At 43.5% G+C, this 18,006-nt stretch overlaps 1 protein-coding gene across 4 annotated transcripts in view; it reads right to left on the reverse strand.

Annotated features, from left to right (window-relative positions):
- The window catches only part of COL11A1 (collagen type XI alpha 1 chain), a 261,102-nt gene that overhangs the window by 203,796 nt on the left and 39,300 nt on the right, over positions 1 to 18,006 (reverse strand). For all 4 annotated transcript variants that reach the window (XM_081194925.1, XM_081194923.1, XM_081194924.1 and 1 more), the window contains exons 3-4: positions 14,886 to 15,099; positions 13,658 to 13,820 (exon numbers count right to left, since the gene is read on the reverse strand). In XM_081194925.1, the coding sequence (XP_081051051.1) occupies positions 13,658 to 13,820; positions 14,886 to 15,099 (377 nt within the window). The remainder of the gene's footprint in view (positions 1 to 13,657; positions 13,821 to 14,885; positions 15,100 to 18,006) is intronic.

Consider the following 18,006-nt stretch of genomic DNA (forward strand, 5'->3'; position numbering starts at 1 on the left):
TGCCGAAACCCAGAAGTAACCCGTTCCTGTACTTTCGGGTTTCCACAACCTGAAAAAATGCAACCTGAAGCGTCTGTAACCTGAGGTATGACTATACTACTATTAAAATTATTAATGTTTATATAACACAATTTCTTGAATTTGCTCGTAAAGTGGACAGGGGTGCAGGCAGTGGTGGTGCATACAAGCCCTGCCCTCAATGTCCTCACCTATGTCATGTACCTTCTCATTCCCCAGTCACTCATGTTTTTTCAAACCCTCCAAGTGTCCCTATTTCCCAGGGACAGTCCTGGATTTACAGAATCCATCCTTGTTTCTGATTTGATCCCGGAATGTGCCGCTTCTTTCAGGACATCCCTATTTTCATTGGAGACATGTTGGAGGGTACGGAGCTACGCGACTCCTAAGCAAAGGAGATAACTAATTAGACAATCTTTAGAAGACATCTAAAGGCAGCCCTGTAAATGGGATCTTTAATGTTTAACGGTTTTTTATGTTTTTATATATGTTGAAAGCCATGTTGGAAGCTGTCCAAAGTGGCTGGGGCAACCCAGTCAGATGGGTGGGGTATAAACAATTAAATTATTATTAGTAGAGTAGTATTGACATTGGAGAAATGTAGGAGAAGGTCTGCATGGGCTTCTAATTGCATTTGCCTAAACATGAGTAGACTCATTGTTAGGGCTCATGATTCACCCTGCTTTGTCAACACGGGAAAGTTGTGGGATGATGGGAATAAGGACATGGGGTTGGGGCCTGAATGTGTCTGTGTTTCTTAAGGTTTAATTAGACATTTCCCCACTAATGGGTGGTGACAATCCCTGTTCTAATAATGGTGGGTGGGTGGGTGGAGATAAGCCTCCCTTGGCCTTCTCAAGGCTGTAATCCTATACACAATCATCTAGAAGTCCCACTGAATTCTGTGGCAGACACATTACATAGGATCATGCTGTTTCAACCAGAAGCAGGATGCCCGGTGGGACAGAGCCTCTGTGATAGTTTCCCAGCAGGTGGATCGCCGCTGTTTCCTGAGAAGTAGAGGCAGGTTAGCAGAGATGCAAAGTCGCAGAGATGCAAAGTCACCAGCAGAGTCAATCCAGCACTCACGTCAGTGTGTTTGCACCATGCCAACCTCCCCACCATCTCACTGCTCTCCATCTATTGGTAAGCAACAAGGACTCATCTAGCTGGGAATTATCGTGGTGGCTCTGCTGCCCTCGCCACCCCAACAACTTGTTTCTGGTATTAACTTCATCAATATGCAGATGGTACCCAGCTCTACCTCTCTTTTAAATCAGAACCAGTGAAGGTCATGTGTGAGTGTCTGGAGGTGGATGGAGGATGGATGGTGGCTAACAGATTGAGGTTGAATCCTGACAAGACAGAAGTACTGTTCTTGGGGGACAGGGGGTGGGCTGGTGTGTAGAACTCCCTGGTCCTGAATGGGGTAACTGTACCCCTGAAGGACCAGGTGTGCAGCCTGGGAGTCATTTTGGATTCACAGCTGTCCATGGAGGCGCAGGTTAATTCTGTGTCCAGGGTAGCTGTTTACCAGCTCCATCTGGTACGCAGGCTGAGACCCTACCTGCCTGCAGAGTGTCTTGCCAGAGTGGTGCATGCTCTAGTTATCTCCCGCTTGAACTACTGCAATGCACTCTCCATGGGGCTACCTTTGAAGGTGACTCTGAAACTGCAATTAATCCAGAATGCTGCAACTAGACTGGTGACTGGGAGTGGCTGCCGAGACCATTCAACACCAGTCCTGAGAGATCTGCATTGGCTCCCAGTACGCTTCCGTGCACAATTCAAATTGTTAGTGCTGACCTTTAAAGCCCTAAACGGCCTCAGTCCTGTGTACCTGAAGGAGTGTCTCCACCTCCATCATCCATCCCAGACACTGAGTTCCAGTGCTGAGGGCCTTCTGGCGGTTCCCTCCCTGCGAGAAGTGAGGTTACAGGGAACCAGGCAGAGGGCCTTCTCGGTAGTGGCGCCTGCCTTGTGGAACTCCCTCCCTTCAGGTGTCAAGGAAATAAGCAACTATTTTACTTTTAAAAGGCAACTGAAGGCAGCCCTGTTTAGGGAACTTTTTAATGTTTGATGCTATATTGTGTTTTCATATTCGATTGGAGGCCACCCAGAGTGGCTAGGGAAACCCAGCCAGATGAGTGGGGTATAAAAAATTATTATTATTATTATTATTATTATTATTATTATTATTATTATGTAGCATTGTTGGTCCTACTGCACCCAGAAAGACAAAATACACAAACAAACAAGGCATAAAACTGTGAGTTAGAAGTACCATTTCATAAAACGTGGGTGAGGGGACGGAACCAGAATAGAGCAATTTAGTCTCACTGGTTTGGAAGGAAGAATTAGGAAGGCATCTCTCTTGCTTTCGATTCAGCAAGACCAAAGTGTGTCTAACTTTAGCTGGCTCAGAGTTTACCTAGCCTTTGCCACGGGGAGCCAAACATTATGATCCATTCAGCCCCGCAAGCCTGGTTTTTCAGAATACTGTGAATTACTCCAGTCATGCATTTTCCTAGCTGTGCAATGCTGCTTGCACAGGGTCAAGGAAGAGCACGTCCCTTTCTGAACTCTTGTTATGTTCAGCTCACTGAAGCCTAAGATTTGATTAGCCCTATAACAGGGCTCATTACTGTCTAGCATTGATTAAAGTGTTATTAGTAGGAGTTAAGAGCATTCAGCACCTGACTGGATCAGGTCCATCACTTACATAAGTATAATTGGTATTATTGCCCATATGACTGCCAGATCATTCCAAAATCTACCTATACAATTGACCCTATTTGACCTGCTGGGGTGGTCAATTGCAGTAAGGTGCTTATGTTCATTAAGTCTTCCATCTACCCTTTTTCAAGTGCTACATCTCCATGAACGTATGTGCGTAAATCAGCCCATTTGTCCTTTACATTTTATTTGACCTCTCATATTGAAAATTTCAAACTAAATCTTCTCTGGAGCCTCTCATGCATGTTCAGCAGAATAAGGAGGTGGAATCCAAAGGGTGGACTGTAAAACTTTAGATTGTTTTTGATTGTTGAAAACATGAAAACCCTCTGCAAAAGTGTGGGGGGGGGGATGAAAATATCTGGGTCAAAGATTCTAACCATTGCCCTGCACCTACTTTCTGTCCTATCTCACTGACCACATCAGCCAATTTATAGGCAAAAATATTCTCTGGGTTTATCACACCAAGCAACAGCACTCGTCAAAGCTACTTTTAACCCAGGAGGTATCTCATAACTGAATCTGGAGAACTGAGGTTCAGACTAAAGCCAAATCAACACTTTGAAACACCATTGTTTAGGTCCCATTGAAAGCAATGGAGCATACAGCTCAACCTGATGAAATGTCTACACTGAAGTAAATCACACTGTAGTCAGTGAGAATTACTCCCAAATAAGAATGTGCAAGAATGCAGCTTTACGTTGCTTAACTTTGGGCTGGATCAAGTCCCCAAAAAAGAGTAAGTAGAAGGAAGGTACCCTATATTCTGCTTAGCTAAATGTCCAGCTTTTCTGCTTATTGACATAAATACAAAATACAGTGGTACCTCGGGTTACAGACGCTTCAGGTTACATACACTTCAGGTTACAGACTCCACTAACCCAGAAATAGTACCTCGGGTTAAGAACTTTGCTTCAGGATGAGAACAAAAATCGTGCAGCGGTGATGCGGCGGCAGCAGGAGGAACCAATTAGCTAAATTGGTTCTTCAGGTTAAGAACAGTTTCAGATTAAGAACGGACCTCCAGAACCAATTAAGTTCTTAACCCGAGGTACCACTGTAACCAGATTGTGTGATGCATGTTTAATGCTCAAGATTATAAATTCTGCTAAACCAGGCATAGGCAAACTTGGCCCTCTAGATGTTTTGTGACTACAGCTCCCATCATCCCTAGCTAACAGGACCAGTGGCCAGGGATGATGGGAGTTGTAGTCCCAAAACATCCGGAGGGCCAAGTTTGCCTATGCCTGTGCTAAACAATCATGACACAATTGTGGTCCATTCCCTAAGCATGCCTTCTCAACAGCTAAGTCCTATTAATTCTAATAGGGCTTACTTCAAGGAAGGTATTCTTGAGATCATTGTATTAGGATTCATGAATGCCATACAACACTAACTTAAGTGTTAGATGGAGGGTTTTTCCTGGGGGGGGGGAGGAACTGAGTGGGTTTTTTCTTGTTTTTGTTTTGATTTGTATTAAACCCTACTGGAATCTTGTACATATGCCAATAAAGGTTTGAGAATCAGTCTTAGGATACAATTTTGTATTCATTCACCCCTTACTGAGCCCCACTGAGCTGAACATAAGTTACTCCTGAGAAGACAATGTGTGAGATTGTGCTTTACAGAGATGTCACAAATCCCACCCATTGTCTACAAGAGAACTGAAGCTTCTGACAGGGTGTGTGGAGAACCTGAGGTACACCGTGACACACATTTGCTACGAACCATGCTCTTAGATTCATAGAGATGCCTGGAGACTGTTCTAGTACAAAGGAAGCTTAGAGAAGTTGGACAATGCAAGCTGATCATATTTCACTGATTTGCATTTTGCCTGTCCCAGATTCACAAACAATGGGCCTGAAGAAAAATAAAATAATAAAAATCATAAAACAGGCTTCCCTTCACCACCGCAACTCAATGGCGGTCCTAGATAAAATGAATCTGTATTTTGGTTATACATAAAATGTTGATTTTGTTGTTGCGGCTGCTGCTTCTCATCACCAAAGGCTCTTCAGTGATAATGCCACAGTTAATACCACAAGGAAAGCTCTTTTGCATATGATGGGAAGTCAAATGAAGGCAGGGAGGGAAAGGGAGACCTAAGAGCAGGTCACATTTCCTCCTTTCACACTTCCACTGTCATGTTTCTCCACAACGAGGCATGCATCAGCTCTAGAGTAAAATACAAAAACACGCACCTCACACATTTCCCCATGGAGGAAATAAATGAATTCAAGCCTTAATGAATTGCTGCAGAAGCCCGAAAGAAGAACAAATTGGCCATGATTTCTTTCTCATTGTTTCCTGTAACGTGAGAAAGATCCTGGAGAAACAGACTCGTAACGTGAGCTGCGTCTCTATTTTTAAGGTTCAAAGTTGCATTACATTCACCACATGCATACATTCGCGAGCATACATCATAGTCGTCCAGAAAACCACAGCAACGGGGGTGGGGGGAGGGAGAACAAATAGAGTTGCATCTGGAAGAAATATTTAATGGAAACATCTCAAGTGCGTTTTTTTTTCATCCCCAGTGGCAATACTGTCAGAACAGTAGTTCCCCTGGTATTTTTGGCACTCCCTATTCCACTCCCAGCCAAACCCTAGATGTCATAGTGTGGAAAATCAAATAAAGTGTTTGAGACACAGTGGACAAGTTTCCAGTGAAATCTGGTTCAGGAGAACGTGTTAAGAACGGGGTGGGTTCAAGCTCATTGCAAAATACTTTCCCTTCTGCTCCTAGTAAGGTTTGATTTTGGCCGTTGCTGTAACTACTACTTCTTTGAATTCTGAAATATACTCGAATGTGAATTTCATGCTCTTTATTCAGCTCATAGTAGCAATGAATGAAACTTTCCCCAAAACATCTAGCTATATATACACATTATTTACACAATGGCCCCCGCGTGATTGGCTAATTCCGGGCTGCTCCTGCAGGCCAATCAGGTTGCTGATTCACTTCATCCAGGAGCCTGATTGGTTGCTCCTGCAGGCCAATCAGGTCACTGATTCACTTCCACATGGAGCTGGATTGGGTGGCTCTTGCAGACCAGTCAGATTGCTGCATTCTGGATCCTATTGTTCTAGGATTCAGCTCCGTACATAACAAATTCACTTGCCATTCTAATAGGTAGCTTTGACCTGGGTTACAGCAGTGCTCTGGGGTGGCATTATATGAGCTGGGGCAAGAAGATACAGTGGGACCTCTGGATGCGAACAAGATCCATTCTGGAGCCCCATTCGCATCCTGAGTAGAACGTAACACGCAACTGCGTATCTGTGCGTGCGCAGGTCGCGTTTTGCCACTTCCGCGCATGCACGTGATGTCATTTTGAGCGTCTACGCATGCACGAGCGGCAAAACCCGGATGTAACGCACTCCATTACTTCCGGGTCGCCATGGAGCGTAACATGAAAACGCTCAACCTGAAGCATATTTAACCCGAGGTATGACTGTATTCCTGGGCACACAGAAAGCACATGCTACAGTGAGAGCTATGGAGAATGCATTTCATTGGAGATATTAAGATGGACCCATAAAGTGATGTGGCATTAATGCAAGGCCACTACAGCTGAGAATTGCTGCTCCCCCAAAGTATCACTCAATCCACTTAACCCAACGTATACCTCCATCTACCTTGATGAGATGTACATCCTCCCCTATTTGTTCATTCCCTCTTTAATTTTTCATTACATCCAGGATTTCCTTCATTGTGTCAGTCACCTGTAAACGGAATAGCCATATGAGGGGGAATGTGTTGCTGCTGCTCACCTTAATTAATCAGATGGCCAACAGCTCAGGAAGGAAGGGATTGTGAAGTATTTTTTTAAAACCCTCAAAAGCTTAAACAGCCAATTGGAACTTAGAGAGACAACTCTATTCAGCCACAACAAAGCTGGCCAAGTTCACAACTTTCCATAGCCACTTTTGAGCTGTAAATGGGTGAGCAGAAGAATAAGTTGCTTCTCAGGGACTTATAGCATTTAGAGTGAGCTTGAGGCTAAAATGTGCAAAGACCCACCTCATGCCCAGTTGTGTGCCATCTTTGAAATGCCCTGAACAGATGTGGCACCTAAATTCTCCTATTTGTTAGACCAGCACACCAATGGCTCACTATTCCAATAAGTATTTACCTCATACCAAAATCACTACATTCTTTCTAAGGTAAGGGTAAAAGGTAGGCTGTATGAATTGTGCATTGATTTGTAATGATTTGTTGGGTCTCTGGACCGTAATAAAGATTGATTGAGGTAAAGGTAAAGGGAACCCTGACCATTAGGTCCAGTCGTGACTGACTCTGGGGTTGCGGCGCTCATCTCGCTTTATTGGCTGAGGGAGCCGGCATACAGCTTCTGGGTCATGTGGCCAGCATGACTAAGCCACTTCTGGCGAACCAGAGCAGCACACGGAAACGCCGTTTACCTTCCTGCTGGAACAGTACCTATGTATCTACTTGCACTTTGATGTGCTTTCAAACTGCTAGGCTGGCAGGAGCAGGGACCGAGCAACGGGAGCTCACCGCATTGTGGGGATTTGAACCGCCGACCTTCCGATCGGCAAGTCCTAGGCTCTGTGGTTTAACCCACAGCACCACCCGCGTCCCTACATGTGTGTCCCTACATTCTTTCTACATGTTTGTAAATTCCTACAGCTATTCTTAATCCTATGAAAATGCTGCTGTTCTCAGTGCTAAATAGTTGCATCCAAAATAAAGCATTTACAGGCAGTTACGTTGTTTCTCTAATGAGTCACTGGCAATTTTGCTTCCTCCTTCTCTGTTCAGCAGTGGTACTATTCAGTTCTACTATACTAATGTCAGGGAACTGCCATCAGTGCTGGAGGGAGAGAGCAAAAGCCAGAGGGATTCCAGAGAGCGTCCCGGGATTGGGAGAGGCAGCCCATCTTCTGGGGAAGAGAATCAGCGTAGCACCAGTGGAGAAGGGGGGCAGATGGGGGAAGCAGCGAGGCGGTCCCAGGACTCCTTGCCGGGGACCAGCGGGGAGAGTAGAGGTCCTCCGCTGCCTACGCCCTCCTTGCGCAGAAGGCTTTCGCACAGAGAGAGTAGGAGGAGACTAGGCGTCAAAGAGCTTCTTTGCTGGAAGAAGTTTAAGAAACGCCCACTGACGGATTCTGCCAGCGATTGAGTCAGCCACGGGTGAGTGGCTGTCCGGACAGAAAAGGTTCACTTTGGCAACCCACCCAGGTGTGTGCACCCAGCCGTGGAGATAGACACCTGCTTACGCACGAGCAACCCCTAGAACCATTACAACTAAGCTCCAAATTTTGCTGGAACGCTTCACTCCGTACCGCACGTATCATTTCCCCCCCCCATACTTTTTAGAACACAGATTCCACTGAAAGTTGGGTAGAAAAATACACCTCAAGTGTTTGAAACAACAACATATGTATAATACATTATATAGTAGGGTACTGAAGCCACACAGATTATATACTAGGGTACTGAAGCCCTTCTGAGATAGATATTCTTAATGCCTATTTCCTTCAGCCAATGTATGGAACAATATTTCTTTTTTATTCAAACACAAGAAATCCATTAGTACCTGGAATGTGTTTGGGGAAGATGAATTCCAGTTCTAAGGAATTATGCTTAAATCTCCCTCTGCTAGTCATCAAACCCAATGATTATATTTTCAGAGTCAACATAATACTGTAAAATGAAACAGCAGAAGCAAATCAAGCCTGCAGTCTTCATCCTGTTCTCCCATTCTCAAATGATTATGTGTTTTGAAAATTGAATCTCACTAATATTAGCATGCTGTTATCACTGAGGTTGTGAGTTCATGTGTGTATTGTATGTGCTTGATAACTACATCTTCCAAATCCAGTTCAGATGTTATAACTGAACATAGAGCATAACAAGAGCTGAAAGTAGAGTCATGCCACCAAGTACAGGTGACTCCCCATTTACACAGAGTCTGCCTAAGTGAAATGCATGTAAGTGAGGAGCTTGCTACAGTAAATACAGCTTCTCACCCAACAGCTGTTGACCGGAGTAGTGTGACAGCAGTGAGAGCTCCCACATGCCATTTTGAAGCACTTGGAGTCTTTTTCCTGGACTTTTGGCTCACTGATGTCCTTTTTGGACTCTGAGACGGCCTCCTCATGAGCCACAAGGACCTTCCAGCTCTCACCTGCCATTTCAGGTAAGCAATCATTTGTTTGTTTGTTTCTTTGTTTACCAGCACCATGTGTATATGCATTCACGCACAAAACAACTGTGTGCAAGTAAGGGAATGCCTGTAGTCACACCCTAGATATCTGATGCAGCAGCTAGCCCTAACCTTTGCCATCCACACATAAAGTGAACATCAACAGGGAAGAAGCCTTTGCGTGTTGAAATGTACGTCCTATATGTGGGTGCCAGGAAGCACATATTCGTAGCACGACCCCACTCCGTGCTCCTGAGTTTGTCAAAATGGGAGCTATATTGCCTGAATAGGGTTGAACTGATGGTCTGCATGTGTGATATGAGCACCACAGTTCAAATATCACAGGCAAAGGGGTGAGGAACCTGTGGCCCTCCAGATGTTGTTGGACTACAACTCTCATAAGCCCCAGGCATAATGGTCAATGGTCAGGGATTATGGGAAATGGCAGTCCAACAACATCTGAAGGACCACAAGTTCCCCATCCTTGTATCACATCAAGCTCAATCATTTTGATTGATACAGCTCTCAAATTTCACTGTGATGAAATACTAAGTGATGTTGGTTTTCGACAGCTCTACCACTGCAACCAATCACAGAGAGCCAAATTACAAGAAAGAAGATTCCACCTAAACATTAAGAAGAACTTCCTGACAGTAAGAGCTGTTTGACAGTGGAATTTGCTGCCAAGGAGTGTGGTGGAGTCTCCTTCTTTGGAGGTCTTTAAGCAGAGGCTTGACAACCATATGTCAGGAGTGCTCTGATGGTGTTTCCTGCTTGGCAGGGGGTTGGACTCGATGGCCCTTGTGGTCTCTTCCAACTCTATGATTCTATGAAATTCATTGCCGGATAATGAATTGTGTCCCAAACACTTGTGAGCCTTTCCAGGGCCCTCCTGTAAGAACTATATAAGGAAGAATGTGGAAACCTGCCGAGATAAATTTCATGATATCCTTCCAGTTTCCCTCAAAACTCCTCAGATGTTCCACCTGAGGCAGAACCTCCCAATTCACTTCAAATTTCACTTTGGGAGAGGGGACCCTACAACTGAACACCACTGAGGATTGCTTGCTATCCTTTTGTGGCTGTGTTTTATCACCAAAGGATAGTGCTCAAATTTGCCTTGAGTTTTTGAGGGCAACTTAGAATGTTGTTCCTGTATACTTTCCAGGAATTAATGTGGCTCCAAACCAAAGGAGGACACATTGTTGTTGATGATGATGATGATGCACGACTTGTCTCCAGGCACTGCGGTCATCTGCAAGGCATTCCCACACAGCAGGGTTGATTTTGCCAGCTCTCATGTTTGTAGACATCTTTGTAACACAGTGCTGGTTTGCCAATGGGCCTGGTGCCTGAAGCCAGCTCCCCATACATCACGTCCTTGGGGATCTTGCCATCTTCCATTATTATTATTATTATTATTATTATTATTATTATTATTATTATTATTAGCCTTGCTCATGACCTCTGTGTGAAGCAAAAAGACTTAACTAAGCACCACCACATCTATTCTTACAGCCTTTCTTTTCAGCTTGGAATATTTTCACTGGCAGATGATAGGCTTGTAAAAATCAGATGCCTGAAAACATAAATGTCCTCCAGCAGTCTGTTAAAATAATATTTCTAGGCAATACCTCCTATATAGAGTTCAGTCACCCATATACATTTCTCTAAACAGATGTGTTTCAGTCTTCTGTATAATCCTTCTTCCTGGCTTTTAAATAGTGGAAAAATATACTTCCTTTTGCCAAATCCTCTCCAGTTACTGGAAAGATTTATGAAATAAATAAACTTCAGAAGGCCAGAGTCATAAACAAGAGTTCTTTCAGGGCCACCTTCGCCTCAACTGCAAGGAAGGCTGCAATCCTGCACTTATTTACAGACATGGACACTTCTATCTTATACATATTTTCCTAGAAGTCAAGAGCCAGCACACATGTTATAGGCATCATGTGAAAACTGCTGGAAATGGCTTCCTTGTGATGATTTAGCCATGCTGTGGCCATAACATGTAACGGGAGCTATCAAGTGACTCTGGTGCCTGGCCCAGAAAATTTCTATACCAATGTGAGGCTTCTTAGTAGGTGACTGACACCAACATAAAAACACTGCATGCCAGGCACCTAAATGACACGATGGCCCATGCTATATTTTGTTGGCATGTTGGAGACACAGGCTGTTTCCAGCAAGCTCCTTGAGATGTTTGCAATGAGTGTTCTCAGTCTCTATGTGCCACGGATTAAGGCAAAATAAGCTTCCAAGTAATTCAGCTTTGGATCACAGTCATCCAGCCAGGGTGATTTATCTAGAAAAAGAGGTGCCAGAACGCACCATGAATGCCTCCCTTGTTCCCTTATAATGGCAATGGCACCCCTCTGAGGGGTGCCAAAACTGAGTTCCAGTGACTTCTGGCTGAAAAAAGCCCCTGCTTACAGCCCAATCTTAAGTTTACTTAGACGTAACACCAGCTTTGAACATTCAAAACAAACAGAGGGAAAGGAAGCGCAAGAGGCGGCGCATGCATATTCCACACGCAAAATGCACCTCCACAGAGGAATATTCTTGTGCCATTTCTACCTCTGAATTGCATGCAGCACCCTGTAGAGGAAGATACGTAGGCTGAAAGCTGGCTATTCAAATAAGCCACAGAGGTGCTGTGCATCCCTCTCCTCCTGTTTGTTCTGAATGTTGAAAGCCAGCTACCAGACAGCCCATACCAACTGCCAAATAATCTCAGGGAGAGGAGTCATTTCAACCCAAATAAAATCCAGTCTACTGTGTCATATTGCCAAGAGGCAGGGAGAATTATGCCACACATCATGCACCTGTGAGGTATAAAATGGGTGATAAAATGGCTGTCTCCATTTATTGAATTGGACGGGTGTAAAATGCTATCTATATGGAACCTTAAAGTGATTCTCTCTATGGTTGGTTGAGATTGAAAGACATTTCACTTAGAAAGATCAGTCTTCTTTTTTCTGAGGTATTTCCTTCCACAAGCTTCCCTCTGTCCTTTATTTTTTGTGTGTGTTCCACATCTCCATTTACGTAGTTTATTAATGAGTAGCAAATGTTTGAGAGAAGCCCCTTTACTGACTGGTAGCCAACCCTATGCAATCTAATCAAACTGAGCTGCATTGTGTTCAGTGGGACTAAGTTCAATGCCAGTCCCAGGTAAGTCCCAATGATTAATATATTTTTGAAGGAAGTTAGGGTGGCGCTGTGGTCTAAACCACTGAGTCTCTTGGGCTTGATGATCAGAAGGTCGGCAGTTTGAATCCCTGCAACGGTGTGAGCTCCCATTGCTCAATCTCAGCTCCTGCCAACCTAGCAATTTGAAAGCATGTCAAGTGCAAGTAGATAAAGAGGTACTTCTCCAGAGGGAAGGTAAATGGTGTTTCTGTGTGCTGCTCTGGTTTCGGTGTTCCGTTGCACCAGAAGTGGCTTAGTCATGCTGGCCACATGACCCGGAAAAATTATCTGCAGACAAACACCGGCTCCCTCGGCCTGTAAAGCGAGATGAGCGCCGCAACCCCATAGTTGTTCGCGACTGGACTTAACTGTCAGGGGCCTTTACCTTTACCTTTACCTTTAGGCTCCTATTAACCTCATGATGGGCTATCAACCACCCTCAAAAAAGAGTGAAATAGCTGATATATTATATATTAATAATTTCCTCCTATCTCACTCTAATAAGAACAAGCAGGAAACAAAGACCCCAAAATGACAGGAAGATCAAATCAAAAGGAATAAATGAAAAAAAGAAGTGTAGAATTTTCCAAAATAAAAAAGGAAGGTAAAGTCTTTAGGACTCATGCAAAAGACAAGTCTTTTTCTAACTGCTCTCTTAAAACTCCTTTAATGATATTCCTGCTCCATAGAGACAGAACTTGCAAAACAGAGCTATGGTCCATGAGACCAGAGCTATTAATTTACTTCAACATCTCTTTTTGGATTGGTCAGTCCAGGTAGTATCAGTTTCTCTTATTACAATCTTGACTTATCAATCACATCAGAGTTCTCCCTTCTCCCTACCTTGGTATTTTCCTTATACAGTGAGCTTAGAGATATTAGTTTTGTTTTTAGCATATACTTGCCTGCAGTGAACTTTTTTTATGTCTTAATCACCAAGGTGCCACAAAGCTTTGGGGATCTCAACTTTGCCTTGGGCACCATATACAGATTCCACTTCACCTCAGACAAGTCTAGAATCTCTCAGAAGCACCCAGATTCACCCAAATCCACTGTGCACCCCTAATGAATATCCAATCTTAGTTGTGGGAATTCTCCAATTAGTAGGAGTGCAAATTCCAGTTACCTTAACAAATTGTGTTGTTTTGTTGTTTTTTTTAAAAAAGATCCTTATGCCTAGGCAACTGTGAAAGAAAACCCTATCAGTTTCTCACAGCAACAGAAACTTTTGAGATTGGTTCAGTAGGAAACAAAGACATGAGCTATTGAGAAAGATATTTTTGGCCAAAACGTGTTGGGCACATTGTATAAATAAAGAACTCATCCCTTTTGGGGCATCTGTGAGATTAATTTCTCTTTTTTTGCACATCAGCCATGAAAGAAAGCCAAGTGTTCTTTTCAAAGTAAGCTGGCCTTCTAAATGTGATTTCCATAAGCCTTATACTGATATAGTCCTAGACAGTTGAGATGAATGCCTGCAGTTTTCTTCTTCTGCAAGTACTGTATTCACAGACAAAATCTGCTGTCTGAACACTTACCTCAAAAACTTCCTCATCAAGAATCCTTGTTCCAAAGACTGTGATGCCATTGGTGTCAACAATTGCTCGGTCACTCCTGCCAAGTGGTTTCGTGGTTTTCTTCTTACAGTCCACAATCAGAGTGACGGATTTCTTCTCCACACTAATGGCTACCCGATGCCACCTAGCACAAGAACATAACTGATTTTGGTAAAATAGGAATGATTTTCCCCCCAAAGAACGTTTGCAAATACAGTGGAACCTCGGTTGTCGAACATAATCCATTCTGGAAGACCACTTGACTTCCAAAACGTTCAACAACCGAGGCACAATTGCCATTTGCCAATTGCAATGAAGAAAATGGAGAAACATGCTTTGGAAGCTGTTTGACTTCTGAGGCACATTCGAAAATGGAAGCGTTCACTTCTGGGTTGTTGGCGTTCAGAAGCTGAAATGTTCGATTTCTGAAGCATTTGACAACCAAGGTTCCACTGTTCCAATAGTTAAGGGGGGGTGACCTATTATATTTATTCAAAATATTTATTTTCCATCCTACTCAGCAGGTGAGGCCTGCTGAACTTCACTGTCAACCACCCTACATTCACTGAACGTCTGCATTCAATGGTAAAGGACCCCTGACAGTTAAGTCCAGTCGCAAACGACTCTGGGGTTGCGGCGCTCATCTCGCTTAATAGGCCGAGGGAGCCAGTGTTTGTGTGCAGACAGTTTTTCCGGGTCATGTGGCCAGCATGACTAAACCGCTTCTGGTGAAACCAGAGCAGCGTGTGGAAACGCCATTTACCTTCCCGCCAGAGCGGTACCTATTTATCTACTTGCACTTTGATGGGCTTTCGAACTGCTAGGTTGGCAGGAGCTAGGACCGAGCAACAGGAGCTCACTCTGTTGCAGGGATTCGAACCACTGACCTTCTGACTGGCAAGCCCAAGAGGCTCAGTGCTTTAGACCACAGTGCCACCCATGTCCCTGCATTCAATGGTACCACCCACCAAACACTCTACTGTAACTGTGCATTGTATGGGAAGATCAGCAGTGGTGGGAAATCTGGCCTTGAAGGAAATTTGTTTGCTATTACTGAACTTGTTGTTGAGGAATTCCTGATAAGCTTCCAACTTTCTATAGAACACAATTTGGGGAGGGAGTGGTGGAATCCTGGTCTGGATCATCTGGCTGCAGGTATTAATTCTGTCCACCACCTTGGATGCCATATCCACCTTCATTTTTCACTTACTTTCCATCAGCAATGTTGACCGTTCTGAAGAGGGGATAATCTTCCGGCGCAGGCTTCCCATTTTGATCCTCATACAGGAAGACAGGTGATCTGCCCACCTCAACACCAACTTGCTGGATGCCTTGTTCATTGTAGACAGAAAAAAGAAAGGACTGGATCCCTTTTTTAGGTTTCACTGTAAATAGTATCGAAAAGTCTTCAGGGAAGTTTCCACCTGTCGAGAGAAAAATGCAGAGTCACTAATCTTGTGGAGAAGAAATGTCCTACACCTTAGGACTGCTTGGTCACATCCCATGCCCAGGCAACGCTCTGGCCCTGCTCTGTGACCTCCTCAAGTGCTTTTGCCTTCTGGGATGTTTCCTTCATAAGTGATTACGCCTCTCACTTGCTTGCCTGGATTGAGAGTTATGTGTCTGAATTTTGTATAGTTGGAATATAGTCAATTTACAGAGGTAGGAGTCAATGCAGTTGCCCCATTAACTTTTTGCCTCTGGCCCTAACCTCTGTTGCCATGCGGCCCCCAGAAGATTATATACAAGGGAATGATAACCTTGGACTGAAAAAGGCTCCCAGCTCCTGACCAAAGTGAATCAAACTTTCTATTACTTCTCTTGAAAACAAGTACTACAAATTACGGAATGCTTCTTTCTCTTAAAGCATTGTACATTCCTTCCTATTCATTCCGCTCTACAAGCACTTAATTGCACGGCCACTTCTGAACCTCAATCACGATTTCTTTAAGTGCTGCAAAGGGAGAATAATGAAATCCCAAGTCCCATTAAAACCAATTGGGCTGAGAAACTCATTTAGATGAAGACTCACATGATGAGATTTTACATCACCGCCTTTATTGCTTGTTCCTTCTTATTCTGTGATATGATACATGTAACCTGTAACTCCTTTTGTTCTCTATTCAGTTGCAGTTGTTACTGGTTGTTATCTGACAATGAAAGTTAACTTTAAAAAGCGATGGGGCTCCAATACCATTCTTGATCTTATTCACATGAAGTCCCCTCAAGTTCAGTAGAACTCACCTTTAATCAAGTAGGCTGCAATGAAACTGTGTCACGACAAAATAAATGGAACTTACTTGTGAGTAAGCATGATTAGGACTCGAGTGTTGGTCTCACTGATTTTAGTGTGGCTTGGGCAAGCCTAATATTGGTCACAATCATCCATCTTCTGATAACCTAGATCACTGTAATGCACTCTACATGGGACTACTCTTGAAGACAATCAAGAAGCTGCCATAATTTTGCATGGTGCAAATTTGCAGAAGCTGCACTTACTATCGATATGCTACCAAACCCAATTCAAGATGTTGGTGTTAAATTATACAACCCTAAATATATATGGACCCATATAGTTGAAGGAGCATTCAGAGGTCATATTCCTTGTCTTTGCATGTGTGATAGGTGCATGTGTGCTCATATGATTTGTGTGTGTGTGTGTGTTGGTAAGAGAGTGAAAGTGGTGTGTGTGTGCTTATGGAAGGTTGTGAGATCAAGTTTCTGTGTATTCCTGGTGTACACCTTTGGTTATTTAGATGTTTCTGAACTCCAGCTCCCACCAGCTCCAGGCAAGTATGGCCAATATCAAGGAATAATGAGAACTGTAGTTCAGCAACATCTGGAGGGCCAGATGTTCCCCATACCTGGGTTATGCATATGAGCATAAAGTCCTGCATTTATTTATTGCTAAGCAGCAAACTGGCTCGACTGCTTAACATCAAAAAAACATATTAAGTGGCTTGCGGTAAAAGATAGAAAAACATAGCATGGTGTAAAAGCAAATTATCTTGCTGGTTTCCTTTCTGCCCAATATTGCAGCCTACCATGATAATTTTGAATGCTAATTCCATCTTCCATAGCATTAAGCTAAGTGTCATTTGCAAATTTGATAAGCACCCCCTCTACACCATGCGAGTCAGGGGACCTGTGGATGAATGAAATAGCTGTGGAGAGAGCTATTCCTGTTTTAGACACTCAAAGTCCTTAGTGCATCTCGGAAAAGAAGGAGTAGAGCGAGTTCATTTTTAAAGCCCAAATTAGAACCGCTTAGCATCCCGGTGGGATGGGCTCCAACCTAATTTGCATTTGAGCGATATAAAACTGCTGGGGCTGAATCATAAAGTGGCTTTGTGGAGCTTAAACAACATTAGATGCTCTGCAGGTTTCAAATTGCTTAAGCTCCTTAAAACCGCTGTAAGTGAGAGAGGGTTTAAACAGATTATGCTCACGGAAGGTTTTGAAATATTCCAAGCCATTTGAATCTGTCTCTAACCTTGGATACAATTCTGGAAATTTGACTTGTAAAACCTTTCAGAAAGAAAGGCAAATTTAAGGGCAGAAGCTACAGGAGGTGGGAATGGCTTGCTTGATGAACTGAAGCCATCGTTTCAAAAACCTATGGATTTCTTTCTAACCCTATTTGCGTTTCATCTGTTTATTCATGAGGCATAATTGTAATTATTTATTAATGCATACATTTTCTCCATTTTGATCTGTTTTGTTTATTTCAACAACAAAAAATCCCACAAAAAACTCCAGCAGCCTAACTTTATTGCCATAACATGGCCATTTGTGAGCTACCCCAATATGGAAGCACTTCAATCACAGAAGTTATATGAAAGTTCCTGTTAGTTGGAAGGAATTTATTTGAGGACTCCTCAAGGCTTAAAAGGGCTGCCAGCCTCTGACTTATTCAAAATGAGAATGAAAGCCAGGTATTGTGTACAGGGCTTGCAGGAAAGTGGTTCTTATCAATTGTAAGCTGTAGATTTTATAATTTGTATGGGGGTCCAGAACCATTTCCATTACATGTGGTGTATCAGCACCTTCTCCTCCTTTCCCTAAATATTTGTTGTTGTTTTTCTATTTCTATGGGATTTGCCCCTCCTCATTTCACTCGCCCACCCCACTTTCCCCCATCCAGTTCTCCAAACCACCCGCTCTTCCCCTTACAGCTCACCCCACAAAACCTATTACAGCTTGTCCAACCCCCACCTTTTTACACCAACATTTTCCCCCAACCTTGGGTTCCCAGATATTGTTGGACTACAACTCCCATCTCCCCCAGACAGCTTAGGCAGCAGCCATGGATGACAGGAGTTGTAGTCCAA

This window comes from Podarcis bocagei (assembly GCF_964188305.1).
Source record: "Podarcis bocagei genome assembly, chromosome: 5".
Taxonomy (NCBI): domain Eukaryota; kingdom Metazoa; phylum Chordata; class Lepidosauria; order Squamata; family Lacertidae; genus Podarcis; species Podarcis bocagei.